The sequence below is a fragment of the Orycteropus afer genome, unplaced genomic scaffold (assembly GCF_000298275.1).
Source record: "Orycteropus afer afer isolate SDZICR_OR568_19922 unplaced genomic scaffold, OryAfe1.0 scaffold00037, whole genome shotgun sequence".
Taxonomy (NCBI): Eukaryota; Metazoa; Chordata; class Mammalia; order Tubulidentata; family Orycteropodidae; genus Orycteropus; species Orycteropus afer.
Window position 1 is genome coordinate 13,814,969 of NW_006921624.1, and position 18,934 is coordinate 13,833,902.

Genomic DNA, 18,934 nt, shown 5'->3' on the forward strand with positions numbered 1-18,934 from the left:
CAAAAGAAAATCACCAAGACATATCATCATCAAACTCACCAAAACCAAAGACAAAGAAAGAATCCTGAAAGCAGCACGGGAAAAACGAAAAGTTACCTACAAGAAGCAACCAATAAGACTAAGCTCAGATTTCTCAGCAGAAACCATGCAGGTGAGAGGACAATGGGATGGTATATATAAAACTCTGAAAGAGAAAAATTTCCAACCAAGAATTATGTACCCAGCAAAATTGTCCCTCAAATGTGATAGTGAAATTCGGACATTTCCAGATAAGCAGAAATTAAGGGAATTTGTTAAAACCTGACCAACCTTACAAGAGATGCTAAAGGGAGTCCTTTGGACAGAGAAGCAACAACAGCAAACAACAACTGAAATCAACCCAGTTATGGAAGTATCCAAAGTAAATAAACCTACAAGATTGTAAACAGAGAACCAAAGACATCAATTGACAAATGAGGACAACTACAAACCAAAAACAGGGGAAAAACTGTGTCATTACAGAACTTCTAGATGGTAGGGAAGTCAAGACAACTACAAGATAGAATAGACTGTTCTAAACCTGGGAAGAAAACTATAAATCACAGGGTAACCTCAAAGAAAAATGATAAACCTTCACATCAAAAGAAAAAAGAGGACCAGCACAAATATTTAGCAAATACTAAAACAATAGCAATGAAGGAAGTGATAACATGATTCATAAACAAAACGAGCTCAGCAAAGAAAATTATATGGAACAAAGAAATCGACACCACAAAAAAGCACATAACAAAAAGGACAGCAACAAATCCATACTTGCTGATAATTACACATCTGGCAAGGGACTTATCTCTAAGATTTATAGAAAACTCAAACACCTCAACAGCAAAGGGATTAACAATTCAATTGAAAAATGGGCAGAAGACATGAATAGACACTTTACCAAGGAGGATATTCAGGTGGCTAGCTAATACATGAAGAGATGCTCACAATCATTGACCATCAGTGAGATGCAATGATGCAACAATGAGATACCATCTCACCCCAGCACCGATGGCAAGGTTCAACGAGACAGAAAATAACAAATGCTGACAGGGATGTGGAGAGATTGGAACACTCATACACTGCTGGTGGGATTGTGAAGTGATACAAACACTGTGGAAACCAATATGGCGGGGGATTCCTTAGAAAGCTGGAATTGGAGATACCATTTGACCCAGCAATCCCATTACTAGGTATATATCCTAGAGAGGTGAGAGACAGGACAGGAACAGATATATGCATGCTCATGTTCATCACAGCACTATTTACAATAGCAAAAAGAGGGAAACAACTTACATGCCCATAAGCAGATGACCAAACTATGGTACATACACATACTGGAATGTTATGCAGCACTAAAGAATAATGTAGAGTCTCCAAAACACCGCATAATGTGGATGAACTTGGAGGACATTATGTTGAGTGAAATAAGTCATTCACAGAAGGACAAATATAGTTTTAGTTCATTGTTGTGGAGGGTTAAAGAAAGGTTTATAAATGGAGGGAAACTCTTTGTTGGTTGCCAGAGGTGGGAGGGGGAGGAGAGGGAACACTGAAAAAAAAAAATGCATTGACCCATGTCACTTTAGTTTTATGTATTTCAGGGTTCATAAATTATATTTCAATAAAATGCATTAAAAAAAAGGGAGGAGTGACATTTTGTGCCATGTACTTTAGACACGTTATCAGGAGGGAGCAGTCCCGGAGAAGGACATCATGCTTGGTAAAGCAGGGTCAGCAAGAAAAGGAAGACCCTCAAGCAGACAGGCTGACACAGAGGCAGCAGCAATGGGGTCAAACATTGCAGCGACCGTGAGGATGGTGCAGGACCGCCATGTCTCACTCCGTCGCACACAGGTCACTGCACCGCAGAACTGACTCAACGGCACCTAACACAAACAACATACTCAGTGATATTAAGGAATTACTGTTAATATTCTACTTGTGATCACGGCACTGTGGTTGTATTGTTTTAAAGTCATCTAGAGATGTACACGGAGGATTTGCTTTACAATCATGCATTAGAGGGAGGACTTAAGTGGGGACATAGATGGAAGTACATTAGCCAGGTGTTGATCACTGATGGAGCTGAGTAGTGGTGTATGGAGTTTCATTACATGATATTTTCTATTCATGCATATGTTTGCAGATACTTGTAATTTTTAAAAAAATAGTCCACTTCTGTAACTCACAAAATCTCGATGCTGAAAATAACTTCCGAGGTCTCTGCATCTACAGACGAGGAAAGTGAGGCCCACAGAGAGGAAGGGACTTGCCCTCAGCCTCACAGCAAATCAGAGCTAAGCCAAAAGCTACCTCTCTGGGCCTGGTTCTCCTCAGCTCCCTCTGGGAGCGCTGCGAGGAGTTCAAATCATCTGGCCCCTCCCCCAGCCTTCTCTGTAGGTCATCTTATTTCTCTAATAAAAGTTTACAGCCATCACTGGAAAGATCATGACAATTTGTGAAAAAGGTGCTTATGTTTTATCTACTGTTGGTTTCAAAATGTGACCACTACACATTCTGTCGGCGATTTATATAAAACTGCACTACAGACGCTATGAGAGGTACCCAAGGCCTGAGGAACAAGTTCACTGACAGAAAGAATATGGCTTTGGGATCACTTATCCCCTGTAGGATCATCAAGTGTGCTATCAACTGGTTACACATATTGTATTTTTATGCAAATAACACTATAGTATACTATAGTTGTCTGCAAACTGCATGTTAGTTTCCTCTGTATGTTATGTACATGCATGCTCTACCTACATGGGTACATTATATGCAAAAAAATACAGTACAAGGACTTGGTGCCAGACTCCCTGGATTCTCATCTTGTTTCTATTACATCCAGGCTGTGTTGTCTTGGGCAAATTACTTCATCCCTCTGTGCCTGTTTCCTCAGCTGTAAAAGGGAGACAATAATAACACCTATCCCACGTGGTGTTGTAAGGATTAAATGAGACAATGCATGGACTGTGCTTAGACTAATGTCCACACATAGTTAATGATTAACAAATATGGGCTGTCGTTACATAAACTCAGGCAAGTTCCTTTGCTCCCATAAGCCTCAGCATTCTCTTCTCTGCAGGGAGGGACTATAATGATGCCTGACTGGGCTGTCATGAGGATTAAATGAGATGATGTATATAAAGTACTTGGCACAGGGAAGAGCTCAATAAATGCTTGTTTCCTTCCTTCTGCAATCGTCTTTCGTGCTCATGTGCTGAACGTCCGTCCTTCAAGGAAGCATAATTCGATTTAAGAGCATTCAGCAGCGGGGCAGGGCCAGAAGTTTCCTGCAGTCCCTCTGTCCGCCTCCCCCGGCTCAGGGGCCTTCTTGTTCAGAAGTGGATTGGTGCTCCCCAGCCGGCCTCAGTGGTGCTGACAGCATCAGCAGGGCCATCTGTTTCAGAGCGAGCCTGTCTGAGCCTGCTCTGTCCCTCTGAGCTTTGGGTTGGGACTGTGACCACAAGTTTCACTGTGTTTTGTTTAATAGGGAATCGCACTTTCCCAAAATAGGCAACAAGTGGAGACACTGCCTGTCCCGCTGACTCACTTTCCCCGGCCTCCCTTGCTTTTCCCAAAAACGTAAACTGCATTACTCTGGCTTCCTCTCCAGCAGCTCTGCCCACTCGCTCCAGTCTCGCAGGAGGGGAGAACACGGCGGAGAGAGCCGCCCCCCCCACCCCCCGCAGCTGGGTGTCGGCCTCCAGCACCTGCTCCAACCCTTGCCTCCGCCCAGCGCCCCTGTCGGGATGTCCTCCTGTCCCTCTGACACTCCTGTTTCTTCCAGGGCTTTCTCCTCCTTTGACTGTCCCTTTAAACACAAGATTGGCCCTTGGTCATTCCCACTTAATGAATGCTCTTCTTGAGTGATCTCACCTGCTCAGAATGTCAATCACTGCCTTGGTGCTGATGGCTCCCACATCACGATCTCTAGCACAGAACTCTCTCTCCTCTGAGCGCAGGTCACCAGCACTGCCATCACCTGGCTGTTCTCCAGGCCCCTCCATCTGACTGCATCCGACATGGGGCACCCCCATCTACCTGGGAGTTATCCTTGACTTCTCCTGTGGCTCTCATGCTCAGTGCTACTGGCTAATTCTCCTCAATACATCCCGCATCCATTTCCCTCCCTCTATCCAAATCATCTCTCACACAGATTATGGCAAGAATTCCTAATTCCTTCCCAACCTAACTCTATCTTCCAAACAAACTAAAATCAAACCCACTGCCATCGAGTGGATTCCGACTCATAGCAACCCTATAAGACAGAGTAGAACTACCCTATAGGGTTTGCAAAGCTGTAAATCTTTGCAGAAGCAGACTGCCTCATCTTCCTCCTGTGGAATGGCTGGTGGGTTCAAACCACCAACTTTTTGGTCAGCAGCTGAATGCCTTAACCACCAGAGCTCACTCCATCTTCCAAAGACCTACCAAAATGCTAGAGCTAGAATGCACATCTGGACTGGTTGTTCCCCTGCTCAAACCCGTCAGCATCTTCCCATCGCCAAACAACTTCCTAAATGCCAGACTGGCTGTGTGAGGATCATCCTGAGAACTTGTCTATGTGCAGATGCCTAGGTCCCACTCAGATGCTGAGTCAGGAAGTCTGAGGTAGCATCTGGGAACCTGCATCCCAAGTGATTCTGATGTACAGCCAGGATCAAAACCCCTGGCCATAAGGAGAAAGCCCAAGCTCCTAACAGAATCTATAGAGCGGTCTGATTTGGTTTACGGCAAATTTTCACCTTCTCTCTAGCCTTAGCTCTATCTTTGTACTCGACCCCAAGGCAACACCAGTGAGCTTGCAGAGTCCTCCTGACTCCACCCCTGCCCTGCTCTGCCTTGTTCATCTACTAGTCCTTTCTTCTGCCCCGTTTGCTTATGCACCCAGGAGGTGGTATTGTGCTGAGTGAGGACGCAGGTCCAGCTGCCTGGTTCCTATGCAGGCTCTAGTGTTCACTGGCTGTGTGGTTTTGGACAGGTTACTAACTTTTCTTAGCTCCTGTTGCCTCTTCAGAAAACTTAGGACAAAAACGTACTCATAGTATATGTTGTAAGAATTAAATTATAATGAAAGTTGCAAAGACCTAGAGTTAGAACACCAAAACGAAAGAACGCGCTCAGCATTTCTCAAGCAGAAAGAACTAAAGAAAAATTGCAAGCCTCAAGTTGCATTATTGGAGGATTCTATGGGCAAACCATACATAGCACTTCAACATAAAGAAAACATAATCCTCACAACTGGGCCAATAAGTAACATCATGATAAATGGAGAAAAGGTTGAAGTTATCAAAGATTTCATTTTACTTGGATCCACAATCAATGCCCATAGAAGCAGCAGTAAAGAAATCAGATTTCATATTGCACAGGACAAATCTGCTTGCAAGAACCCGCTTTAAAGTGTTGAAGAGCAAAGACATCTCTTTGAAGACTAAGGTGCATCTAACCCAAACTATGGTATTTTCAGTCCCCTCACACACATGGGAAAGCTGGACAATGAATAAGAAAGACTGAAGAACAATTGATGTTTTTGAGTTGTGGAGCTGGCAAAGAATACTGCAAGTACCATGGGCTGCCAGAAGAAGCAGGAACTCTGTCCTGGAAGAAGTGCAGCCAGAATGCTCCTTAGAAGTGAGAACGGCCAGACTTTGTCTCACCTGTTTTGGTCATGTGGTCAGAAGGGACCATTCCCTGGAGAAGGATGTCATGCTTGGTAAGGGGAGGGGCAGTGACAAAGGGGAAGACCCTCAACCAGATGGACTGACACAGGGGCTGCAACAATGGGCTCAAGCACAGGAGGGACTGTGAGCATGGTGCGGACCAGCAGTGTCTCATTCTGTTGTCGTAGGGTCACTATGAGGCGGAACTAACTCAGTGGCACCTAACAACAATGTATTCAGTGACATTAAGAACGACTGTTAACAGTCAATATGAAGATACCATGGACTGCCAGAAGAACAAACAAATCTGTCTTGGAAGAAGTACAGCCCGAAGGTCCCTTAGAAGCAAGGATGGTCAGACTTTTTTCATGCACTTTGGACATGTTGGGGGGGGCAGTCTCTGGAGAAAGAGGTCATGCTTGGTAAAGTAGAAGTTCAGGAAAAAAGAGGAAGACCTTCAACAAGACGGACTGACACAGTGGCTGCAACAACAGGCTCAAACACAAACGATTGTGAGGCTGGTGCACGACTGGGCAGTGTGTCATTCTGTTGCACGTAGTGTCGCTAGGAGTCAGAACCAACTCAGCAGCACCTAACAACAGCACAAGAATTAAATGAAATAATGTATTGTTAACCCCTGGCTCATGGTAAGTAGACAATAAATGATTATCCTTATTAATGGGATGTTCCTCACTCAAACGTCCAAGTGTCTATTAGTGAGCCACCCTCTTGAGAGCCGCCAAGTGTCTGATTGACCCCTCTGTCCCCAACTCTAGAACAATGCTGTCACATTGGTACCCAGGAAATAGCAGCTGAATGCATGAATGAATGAACATGGTTCATAGTACCTAAGCATGATTTTATGATAATGAGCAGGTGTTCTATTAAACTTCTATTTTGAAGGCTGAATGGGACCCAACTTTAAAAAGCATACTAGCTGATAACATTTAGGACACCAGAAAACATTCAACCCAAAACATTTTTCGGGCTTGAGCTTTTGAATTGAGCTGTCAGTCATTCATCTGGATTTTCAATCATCACGTGGTATTTTTTAGCTGTAACCAAACACCTTGAAGGAATGAGTTGCTGGGTCTAGGGTCTCAGGACCATAGTCTCAGGGGACACCAAGGCCAACTGGCATAACACGGTCCACAAAAACAGTGTTCTAGACTCCACTTTGGTGAGTAGTGACTTGAGTCTTAAAAGCTTGTGAACAGCTATCTAAGATTCTTAATCTCTATCTATCCAAAGCAAAGAAGAGTGAAGAAAATCAAGATGCATGGAAACAATTAGTTCAAAAGACTAATGGGCCACATGAACCCCATCCTCCATGACCCTGAGACCAGAAGAACTAGATGGTACTCAGCTACCGTTTCTCTGAAAGGGATCACAATAGGAGGTCCTGGATAGAGAGAGAGAAGAATGTAGAACTAAACTCAAAATAAGAAAAAAGACCAGGCTTACTGGTCTGATAGAGACAGGTAGACCCCTCGAGGCTGTGGTCCTTAGTCATCCTTTAAGCCTGAAACCAAACTTACCACAGTGGCTCAACTTTAAGCCAAACAACAGACTGGCCTGGAAGATGAACAGTAACACCAGATGGTTCACACTCCTTAGAATACTCAACCCATCAAAAGATCGAAAGGGCAGTGATTGTCCAGAGATAAAGCTCAGAAGGCAGGAAGGACAAATGGAAACAGTAAACACAGGGAGGAAGTGGGAGGAGTGCTGTTACATGGTGGGGATTGCAATCAATGTCACAAAGCAAAATGTAGATGAGTTTTTGGATGGAAAACCAATTTTCTCTGTCAAGTTTCACCCAAATCACAATAAAAAGTTAAAAAAAAAAAAAAATCACCACTTGGTCCTATGATCACTGGACAAATGTTACTGGCCACAGGGTCTCCCAGATTTCCTGGGCTGCACCAGCAGAACAAACCCCTGCTGTTCACAGTGGTCCATGGCATGAAAAGGGGCCCTGCAAGGCTTTCTCTCTTTGTGTCTCAAGGAGTCAGTCCATTGCTCTCGTGTCTTTCCTCCAACTATCACCTCATCTTCCCTGCACCACTCCCTGCTCTGGACTAACCAGTTACTAACGACCGCAGCTGCTGTACTGTGTCCTGAGAAGCCTGGAAGACAAGGCTGTTTAGATTCTTCTTCACGAAACTTCTGTGCACCCTCAATTGATCTCCTCGTGGCACCCTGAGCCGCCTCTTCTACGCATATTCTGCCTCCTTGCCGCTGCTCATTCTGTGTCCTTGCCCTTCTTTCCTCACCTTATTCTTAATCTTTGTCCCAAGGTCAAAATCCCACATTTTCCATGAAGCCTTCCTTGATCACCTCAGCCCACAAGGAACTCTCCCTTTTCCACACTTACTGTCCTTATTGCTCATTTCATTTCCTTATTCATTCCACCAATACTTACTAAACACCACGTGGGGACAGTGGTGACTAAGAGAAAACAGGCCTATGTTCGTGGAGCTTAAGGGCTTGTAAGACTCAGTCTGTGCACGTTGTTACTGTAATTTATGTCCGTGCCGGACCCGGTGTCCCTAACTGAAAACAGCAGGTGCGCCGAAAGCTGAATCCACCCTTCAGTATCTCCCCGTGGCCAAGCAAAAGCTGGCTGGCATCCGCATGCCCACCACAGCGCCTTGTCGATTCCAAGTGCTCAACACATGCTCACTGATAACCTGATCCTTGGCGTCATCTGGAGTGACGGGGGCTTGGAGGTGGCAGCCTGTGCAGTTAAGTGTCCCCACTGTCACTCATCCATCCAACAAGCACATGAGCCCCGGCTGCATGCTGGTCTTCTGACTGTCTCCCACTAGCCCAGAGCAGCTCCCCTCCAGCTCAGCAGCTCTCCTTACCTGGAGCCCCTCGCCCTGTTCCACACAGTAACCAGAAGACGCTTCGGACCATCCTCCTCTTGGACAGGACTGGGAAGAAAATCAGATGATCAGGGATTAGTGGGACCCAGCTCTAGGCCAGACCCATGGTGCTGGTCATAATTCCAAAAACTTGGAGATAATGTAAATATCCAACCACAGAGAGCTGGTTAAATAACCTACAGTACAAATAGCATCTTGCTGAAAGCAAAAAGGACTTGAAGCACTTATTGATGAAGATCAAAGACTATGGCCTTCAGTATGGATTATACCTCAACATAAAGAAAACAAAAATCTTCACAACTGGACCAATGGGCAACATCACTAACAACAACAGCATATATAGTTATGATAACTAATATTATATATATACATATATATTTATAACAAACTATATTATATATATAACATATATATAATATAGTAATTATATATATAATGTTAGTTATCATAATTTTATATATATATATATATATATAATGTATTATATATTAAGGAGCTCTGGTGGCTCGGTGCCTAAGGCATTTGACTACTAACCAGAAGGTTGGCAGTTCAAACCCACCAGCCACTCTGTAGAAGGCAGACTGGGCAATCTACTTCCATAAAGATTTACTTCCTTGGAAACCCAAAGGGGGTCACTATGAGTCGGAATTGACTCAATGGCAGCGAGTTTGGTTTGGTTCTGGTGGTGTAGTGCCTAAGGCATTTGACTGCTTACCAGATGGCTGGTGGTTCAAACCCATCAGCCACTCCTCAGAAGGAAGATTGGGCAATCTACTTCTGTAGTGATACTGCCTCAGCAACCCAAGGAGGGGTCACTATGAGTGGGATCCAACTCAATGGCAGTGAGTTTGTTTTTTTGGTTCATATAACAACCTATAATAACTAACAACAAGAAGTTAGGGGAAAAAAACAAAATAGTGTTATTAATTTTCACTAATAAGGAAAAGACAAAATGTCCATTACCTTCCCAGTGGCCCCAGAGTGCAGAGAAGGGGGAAAGAGCAACAATAGCTGCCACTCTGCCAGGCATTGTGTTATCCTGTCTCATTTACACCTCGCAGCTCTCTGAGGCTGCTACTATTATTAGCCCCATTTTACAAATAAGGAAGCTGAGGCTCAGACAGGTCAGCGAGTTTGAAAAAAAGGGAGCAGGATGGTACAAAACATCCCTCAGCTTGGAAAATTCCTTCTCCTGCTAAAGGAGAAAGCTTGGCCCGAGGCGCAGTGGGAAACTGCCTGCTCTTCTCAGGGCACCAGCCTCAGGCTGGGCACACGAGTTGTGAAAAACAGCCAAATGATACCTTATCACTATGAACCTCGCCGCTGGGCCAGTGCCACTCTTGCAAGGACACGAGTGAGTGAGAAAACAAAGACGTCCTTGAGAAGTCACTGTGTTTCTGCTTAGATCTAGCTCTAGATTTGGCAAACGGGGCTATTTCCAGATAAACACTCCTTCCCTCTCCTCTCCAGGGCCCGGCGGCACCAGACTCTTACAAGAAGAAGCGCTCGTGGAAAGCTGGGTCTCTGCAGTCCGGAACGGTCTGCGTCTTCTGACGGCGTATTCGATTGTGGTCGGGGATCAAAGAGATCTTGAATTGGAGAAAAGTAAGCATTAGCTGATCTCGCGTCCATGTAGTCACCTAAGCCTTCCAGCTAATTCTGTACATCTCCAAGTTAAAGGAACTCTAAGTTAGAGTTAAGGGAACAGGTGCCCTACGGACCAGCCCCTGCGGAAGACAGAGCGGACTCCTCAGCCAGAGGCTGGAAAAGAACAAAGAGCCCAGAGCCAGAGACACTGGGCTCAGAAGCCAGGACAGGGCCTCAGGGTGGGTGGAACCAGGCCCATCAAGAGCCACGGGCCCAGCCAGAGATGACGTACAACTTTAGCATCTCTGCTCTTCCTCTAAGCAAAGAGGTTTCCCAAAAAGCGAAAGGCTTCCTCTCTTCCAGGTTCCCAACTAGCTGCTGAGTGCTCCCTTCCCAAGAGGCCCCAGGTTGGCTTTCACCAAGGCCCCAAATCCACGCTCTCCCCTGGGCCAGTTCTTCCCCTGCCTCAGGCTTGTTGCCTTACCTCTGGCCAAGTCCTTGCCCTCAAAGGTCTCTGACTTAGTCTAGGGGCTTCAAGAACAACATAGAGTGGCACATTAGGGCGTGTACCTGGCACACAGCTGCCACACTCTGGGAGATTCCTGGCCTTTGGGTCTCGTAGGAAGTAGGACCCTCCCCCTGTAGGGTATCTGGCTTCACTGCAAGGGGTCCAACCAGACAGATCTGCCAGCCTTCAGATACGCTCTCTCCACTCCACGGCCAGGCCCCGGCCACTCTGCCTCCTCAGTGCAGAGCTTCGGGGAGAGAAAGGTGAAAGTATTGCCCTTTACAAGAGGGCTTGGGGTTTCACAAGAGGATCTGTGGATTTCAGTCATCTGCACATTTACTGTGCTCACCTAAATGGATGACTCAAGATCATTCAAGATTCCAGCTCTTGCAGGAAGCCCTAGGGACCAGGTCAGGCTAAGGGAAGGAACTGACCCTAGCACAGGGCTTCATCACAGTAATAAACGCCCACTGACCAAATGAGAGAGTAGCTGCCACCCCAAATGGCCCCAGGTCCACACATGTGCCGGCCCATCGGGACTCTGCCCAGTGAGACGCCCCCCACCATCCCAATCCCACTCATATACAACCCCACCTCCAGACCCATAGTGTACCTTCACGTAAGAATCACAGACTCCAGGCTCTTTGTTCATCAGGCCTTTGCCTTCTATGACTAAACAGAGAAATAAAATGTTGGGGTGGGTGGGTGGGAAGGATTACCTGGCCCTTAATCTGCATAACAACTGTTGAATATCAACCCCTCTGTGGTCTAGTCCAGTCCCACCACCCCCCACACTCTGACAGCGCCCTTGCCGAGACATTATAGGGTCCATACAATTCCCTGAATCAAATAGCTAGAGAGAACTTAAAATTTCTTGAGTCTAATCCCTTATCTAATGGGGGAAATGAGCCTCCAGGGGGTGGGAGGGACAAAGACAGCAAGAAACTTGCTTCAGACCTGAGAGGGATGGGAATTACAGAGCTATGTTTAGAAGGTGCTCCTCCCACCACACAGGACTGCCTTCTGGGGATGGCGGAGCCAAGCTAGAGAAGGAAGGCTGTAGAAAGAGCTCAGCTGTGGCTGACGGACAGCACAACAAAGAGGTCAAAAGCTCGGGTTGGAGAGGGACACAGACACAAGTATTTATCCCAGCTCTATAACTTATTAACTCTGAACTACGACAAGTCATCTCACCTCCCTGAAACTGGGTCTGCCGTTTTTCAGAGGGTTAATAGTAAAAATGCCCACTTCATATGGTAGTTCTGAGGGTTAATTGAGGAAATACGTCGAAAGTGCTTTGTAGAGTGCCAGGCAAATAAGCTCAACAAATGTGTTATAAACAAATAAATAAAGGCAAAGGATTGGGGGGGGTGGGGGATAGGGGCAGGTCTGGTCATGAAAGCCCATCCGCTGCCAATCTAAAGAAAACAGACAGTAGGCCCGCTGGAGATGAGCCTCTCTGCTTGTTCTGTTTGGTTCTGATCGGGCCTAGTGTTTGGCTCAATGGGAGCTCTCAGTAGTCTGTGGCATGAGGCCTGGGAAGCCAAAGAGAGAGTGGGAACCGGCTGGAAGGGATGAGGGCCCGAGGCTGGGGTGAAGCCAAAGCAAACTGTTCAGGACAAACGGAATGATGGAGGCCAAGATGCATTTTGCAAAAACTGTTTGCACAGCTGGACTCAGGCCCTGACAGGCAAAGAACACTCCTCTGCTGGTCCTTGGGAATTTCACCTTGGGCCCCCCACGGCCAAGTCCAGAGAAGCCCAGGCGCCTGCTGGTCTACTCTGCCTGGTATCCTAGCTACTGTTCCTGTGCCCATCGCTCCCCTCTAGGGTGTGGTCCTTGAGTGCAGGATTCAGGCCTGATAAATCCCTGGATCTCCCTGGCACCCAGTGGGGCTCCTTCACCCTCAGGGATCCTAAAGACACAGAGGAGAAGCAGACATGGATTCTTCCTTCCTTGTGCTCCCAGATTGCTGGGGAAGAGTAAGCCCTGAGCAGACAAGGGAGGCACAGCACGACCAGGACTGTGATGAGGACACAACAAACTCAGTCCAGGCTGGGGGTCAGGCGGGCAATTCCTGGAGGGGAAAACGAGCCTTCCTTCCCAAGCTGAGTCTTAATGATGATTCAGGTTGGCAAAATCCTTATAAAATCAGAGGGAGATGCTATTTTGCAAACAGAATTCAAAAGAGAAAGAACATTCCAGACACGATGAAAAGTGTTTATAGAGGCACAGAGGTAAGAGCAAACATGATGCCTTCAATGGACATGGGAGTAGAGGACACATTCATCAGCAGATAGGCGGGGCCTCTGGGCTAAGCAGTTGAGTCCAGGCTGTGGCGGCCATGACAAATGCCAGGAACAATGTGCTGGGTGGAAGGATGCACAGATGGATGGATGGAGAGATAAAGCTGTGCCCCAAACGTGCTAGACAGTCCCTCAAAGGCACCATGCCCTCCCTGCTCTCGGAGCCTTTGCACTGGCTGCTCCTCTCTGTGGAATGCCCTGTTCCTCCTCCAGGATGGAGTGTCAACATCACCTCCTCGGTCAAGTCTTCCCTGGTATCCCACCACCAGCCCCTGGATTGGGTAGGTGCCTCTCCTTGGGTCTCCCGCATGGAGCTGATGCACAAGCACTATTATTACAATTATGGTTTTCTATTTCAAACATTTATATCTGGAGTACCACATACAGGGCACTGGTCTAAGCACACTGCTAATATTAGCTCATTTAATCCTTATAATAACCATATAAGATAGATACGATTATTACCACCATTTTACATATGAGAAAACTGAGCTTGCTTAAGGCCACACAGCAAGTAAAGTTACAGAGCCAGGATTCAGACTCTAGAGGTCTGATTCCAAAGACTGTGATCTTAACCGTGGCGCTACACAACCCATCAATGAAAGAATGAATGAATGAATGAGAGAAAGAGACGACTCAGAAAAGGAAGGGGGGAAGTGAGAACAGGGAGAGGATAGGAATGCTCATCTGTGGCCCCACTCACCCCATGGGGTCCAAGGATGATGTTGTGGTGCCCAGAGGCAGCTCTAGACTGGTGAGGAGAAAGGCCCACACAACTCAGGGGAAGGTCTCTAGAAAAAGCCCCAAGTGAATACTGACATTGTTTCAAATGGACACACTGTAGGATACTTTACAAAGATAAGGATGAAGTCTTGGCCCATGGTAACACCCCATCAATCCCTGGCTCCGGGCAGGAGGCTGAGTGGCCCACTCCATCCCCAGTGGGCCTGGCACACATCCGTACTCACTGTGAAGCAGCAGAACCCCGTCCCGGGCATCAATTGACAGCTTCAGCTGACCTAAGGAAACAACAACAGAAACAATCTCACCTCATCTCCTTGTTGGGTAAAAAATGGAGTGGTGGTGACAGGAATATTCTTTGGTTTATATGAATCAATTTGAAGACTCCCACAGTCTCTAGGCTGGGAGGTATCTCAGAATCCACTGAGTTCAGCCTCCTCACCATGGCAGGAGTCCCGTCTAACCTCCAGCAGTGGTTCTCCAGCCTCAGCTTACATCCCTCTGGTGATGGGGAACTCACTCCTTTACAAGGGAGCCCAAGTCAATGTTGCAGACTCGTCAATGATGGGCAGTTGGAAGGGTAGTTGCATCCACATCACAGTGAGTCTAGATGGACAAGTCAAGGATCCTGAGTCTTGGCTAGGGGTCTATGAGGGGTGGGGGTAGGTCAGCAAAAGCCCTCCAGCTATGACAGACACAGCTAGCTGTGTTCCCAAAAGGCAGTACCAACACAAGAATATTGGGTGAATCAGAGTTTGGGGAAATGCAAAAAAGAAGAGACTAGCTGTGGGATAGCGATCCTTCAAAGTCAATGCAACCACCTCCATTTCCACAGAACCCTGACTCCCTAAAGAAAAACTAAAGAGGCTTTTTGTATCCCTGGCATAGAGCCTTGCTACTCAAAGTGTGGTCTAAGAACCAGGAGCATCAACAGCATCTGGAAGGTAATTAAAAATTCAGACTCTCAGGCCCTACCCCAGGCCTATTGAATCAGAAGCTTCGATTTAACAAGATCTCCAGTGATCTGAATGCACATTAAGGTCTGAAGAGCGCTGGATGAGAGCATACCAAGGAGCCCCTGAGCATGTTTACAAGCTTGGAGAGGCTTCCTGGGCAGGTCACAAATGCAGAGGCCACAAGGGAAAAGACAGATAAATCTGACTCCTTAATATTTTTAAAAGTCTGTTAAAATTAAAGATATTATAAACAAAGTTATGAGACAACGCAATAGAAAAGTGGGCAAAGGACATGAACCGGCCATTCGGAAAAGACAAAATGACCAAGAGACAGATGGAAAGATGCTCAAGCTCAAAGAGACTAAGGACACGTAAATTAAATAACAGTGAAATGCCATTTTCCACCAACCCATTTGGCAGATAATTGAAAAGACAGATAATGTCAAATGGCTGCAAACGGGTAGGAAAACAGCAAACCTCACAGCCTCCTGGAGGGAGTGTAAACAGAGAGTGATTTCTGGCAATGTCTATTCGAATTCAAATGCACATCTTTCAACCTGCAACACTACTTCCACATAACTCAGACGGAACTCTCACACGTGCACAAAGGCTGGCACTGCAGCATTGCCTAAAATAAGGAAGAATTGGAAACCCCTGACATATCCATCAATATGAAGATGGTTTTAAAAAACCACTGAGGTATGCTTGACCCAAGCCATGGTCTTTTCAATAACCCCATATGCATGGGAAAGCTGGACAATGAATAAGGAAGACCACAGGAGAACTGATGCATTGGAATTGTGGTGTTGGCAAAGAATACTGAATAAACCATGGACTGCCAGAAGAATGAACAAATCTTTCTTGGAAGAAGTACAGCTGGAATGCTCCTTAGAAGTGAGAAAGGCCAGACTTCATCTCTTGTACTTTGGTCATGTTATCAAAAGGAACTAGTCCCTGGAGAAGGATAGCATGCTTGGTAAAACAGAGGGTCAGCGAAAAAGGGGTCAACCCTCAACAAGAAGGATTGACACAGTGGTACAACGATGAGCTCAAAGACAGCGATGATTGTGAATATGGCACAGGGCCAGGCAGTGTTTCATTCTGTCATACATAGGGTTGCTATGCATAGGAAGCAACTCAACGGCACCTAACAATAACACAGCTGTACTAAGGAGCACTGGTGGTACATTGGTTAAAGCACTTGGCTGCTGACCAAATGGTCAGTTGTTCAAACCCACCACCTGCTCCACCTGCTCCACATGACAGTCTGCTTCCATAAGATTGAAGCCTTGAAAACTCTATTTGTCAATTCCATTCCATTCTATAGGGTTGGTATGATTCGGAATTGACTCAATGGCAATGGGTTAGATTTGGGTTTGATAGTTGTACTATGGAATAACATTAAAAAGAAAAAAACCTCACTGCCACCAAGTTGGATCCAACTCATAGCAACCCCTCCTTGGGTTTCTGAGGTGGTATCACTATAGAAGTAGATTGCCCAGTCTTCCTTCTGAGGAGTGGCTAGTGCGTTTGAACCACCAACTTTCTGGTTAGCGGTCAAATGCCTTAGGCGCTAAGCCACCAGCGTTCCCAATGGAATAGCATAGGTGGTTATAAAGAATGGGGAACTCTCTATGCCTGGCATGGAAATACTGCTGAGACAAGTTTTTAAGTGGAACAAATTGCAGAACAATACATGTGGTATATATTTCTCTATATGTGCATATATTTCTAAATATGTATGTATTTTTATATGGACATACATACATGCAAAGGAAGAGTTCCTAAAGGATGCCAAATTAAAAAGAATGATCACCTCTAGGGAAGAGATTGGAAACTAGAAGGAGGGTGGTCAAGAGGAATTCCAATCTATTGCTCTTACTGCTCTAACAATAAGAATATAGCCATGTATCACTGCATTTCCACAATTAAAAATAAAGGAAAGAGAAAACAAAGAAAGAAGGGAAGAGGAGGAAATGAGGAGGGGAGGGAGAGAGAGCAAGAGAGGGAGGAGCAAGATAGGAAGCAGGGGGTGGGGGGAACATGAAGGTAACAGAAGCAGCAGCACTGCAAAGCAGGTGAAGAACGAGGGCCCGGGTGAGGTTGTTCCCTGACTTTTCCAATTTTTATTAAGAAAAACCAAAACAAAACTTCAGGTCATCCTCACATACACCTTTCTTCCTCACTGGCATGTCGAAAAAATTTTCTCTCAGTCTCGCAGACTCTTCTGGAACCTCAAGGAGCTGACATGAGGCAAGCCAGGCAGGGGCGTCCCAGCCTGCAGCAACCCAGCATATCAACCTTTCTGTTCCTTGCATCTGCTCAGCTACACAATGTGTCTAGCAGTCATTAATTTCTGCTCAACCACTTCCATGGAGAGCTCACTTCCTACAACAGGAACGCATTCCTTTTTGAGATACCCCTGACTGTTCACTGCTCCCTCTTCTGTTGACCAGACCTGGTTCTGGAGTCTATGGGGCTCTCCTTTAGACTTAAAGTCCTTCCACCTTTCTTCCTATCACAGGGAGGCATCCCTTACTATTCATGACCCCATGAAACTAGATGGAGCTGGTGGCTTGTGTTTTCTTGCTGCCTGAAGGAAGGGCAGGAAGGGTTTGAAGAACAGAAAGGAGGAATCCTCCCTGTCTCGTCCCTCTGCACGAATCCACCAACCACTGTGGTCTGACCTCTATCTGATCCTTGCCCTTCAAGGTAGCAATTAAGCCTCCAGCAAACCCCGTCTGGCTCTTCACCCCAACAGAAATCCCTCCTGCTCTCTCATCCAGGACACAGGTCTCAGAAGCCCAAAGCCTTGTTCCAGTTCCAGTTCAACTAATCTCCTTTCTCTCAGAGCCACAGTGTCCATGGCTGTGAGGGAGTGAATGATAGGGGAGCCGCATGGGGATCAGATAACGCTAGAGGGTGAGGAGGTCATTGAACCAAACGCTCTGTGAGAATCCATGGTATTATTAGCTCAAGGTCTGAGCAATTATCACTTAGGGTTCCCATGAGCTGAGAAACCTACAAAAACTATGCCCAGGCCAGTGTGGGGTCTGAGAGGGAAGCTCGAAACAAATAGGGTCAGGAGTCACGGGCCAGATCTCACCAACCCAAAAAGGTCAATGCTTAACAGAAACATTTTTTTCTGAAACGATTACCAGTGCAAACCCTGGTCCGGCTCAAATATGGCAGGATTTCCAAAACCCTGGAATCACTGAGCTATATACAACACCCCCCATCGAACTGTAGCTCTTTCCCAGAACTCAAGATCAAGGAATCTGCCAGTGCAAATGGTCACTAATTTTATTTGACAAACATTTCCCAAGTACCTAGACCAGGGCAGAGCTGAACAGGGAGCTCACCCCAGTGGCTAGGACAGGAGTGTGGGCAAGGTTGAAGGTGGAACGGAAGTGGAAGACAGTCCTGGAGGGAAAATCAGATGTGTCTATGAAGCTCCATTTCCAGGTCCAGCCAAGCACGGTCTCCTCAGAGAGGGCCAGGGTGCCCTGTTGTTGCTGTTGTTGTTGTTGTTAGGTGCCGTACATGCTACTATAGCAGAAAAACCAAACTCAGCATATCATGCCCCAGGCTTAGCCCTCCCAGTGCAAGACACATCCTAACCCAGTCCCACCTCAGACTCACGGATGAGGGTAAAATGATAAATAAGACCCATCCCTCAGGTCCTGCACCTGTCCTCCTCTGCCTACTCCATCAAATGTCCGAGACGCAAGATCTCTGAAGTCATCATATTTCAGTTAGCAGCTGAAACAGTCATGGCCACAGGTAGAAGGTAACTTGCCCTGGGCCCAGAGGGACCAGGGTAGGCTCCGAGCCAGGACTGGAGACCAGAAGCCTATTCCCACTTCAGCACTCTTTCCTGCACATCACACCAGTCTCCTAGAACACCCACAGCCTTCTAATGTGCCTCCTGGCAGAGCCAGCTTTAACAATGCAACCCTGGGGTTCAGGAACAAAGAGAGTCATCAGGTACAGGGCAAGGTGCCACAGCTTTTCTAAAGAAGCCAAAGAGACAGCAGCTTCCAGGAAAGGTCTCCAAGTCTGAGAAATGTTCAGTTGAAGGGAAAGTTAGGCTGAACCCCTGGAGCTTTCCCCTGGTACATGTATCAGCTAATCCAATCCCTTGTCAAAAAACTCAAGCCCATTGTTATCGAGTCAGTTTCACCTCATGATGACCTCATGTGTTACAGAGCTGAACTGAGCTCCGTGGGGTTTTCTTGGCTGTAGTCTTTATGGAAGCAGA

General features: G+C 46.4%; 1 protein-coding gene across 1 annotated transcript in view; it reads right to left on the minus strand.

Moving 5' to 3' along the window:
- Positions 1-18,934, minus strand: part of RGS3 (regulator of G protein signaling 3) — a 143,896-nt gene that overhangs the window by 112,225 nt on the left and 12,737 nt on the right. The window contains exons 2-5 of the mRNA XM_042780397.1: positions 13,945-13,995; positions 11,284-11,342; positions 10,070-10,164; positions 8,555-8,623 (exon numbers count right to left, since the gene is read on the minus strand). Of these exons, the coding sequence (XP_042636331.1) occupies positions 8,555-8,623; positions 10,070-10,164; positions 11,284-11,342; positions 13,945-13,995 (274 nt within the window). The remainder of the gene's footprint in view (positions 1-8,554; positions 8,624-10,069; positions 10,165-11,283; positions 11,343-13,944; positions 13,996-18,934) is intronic.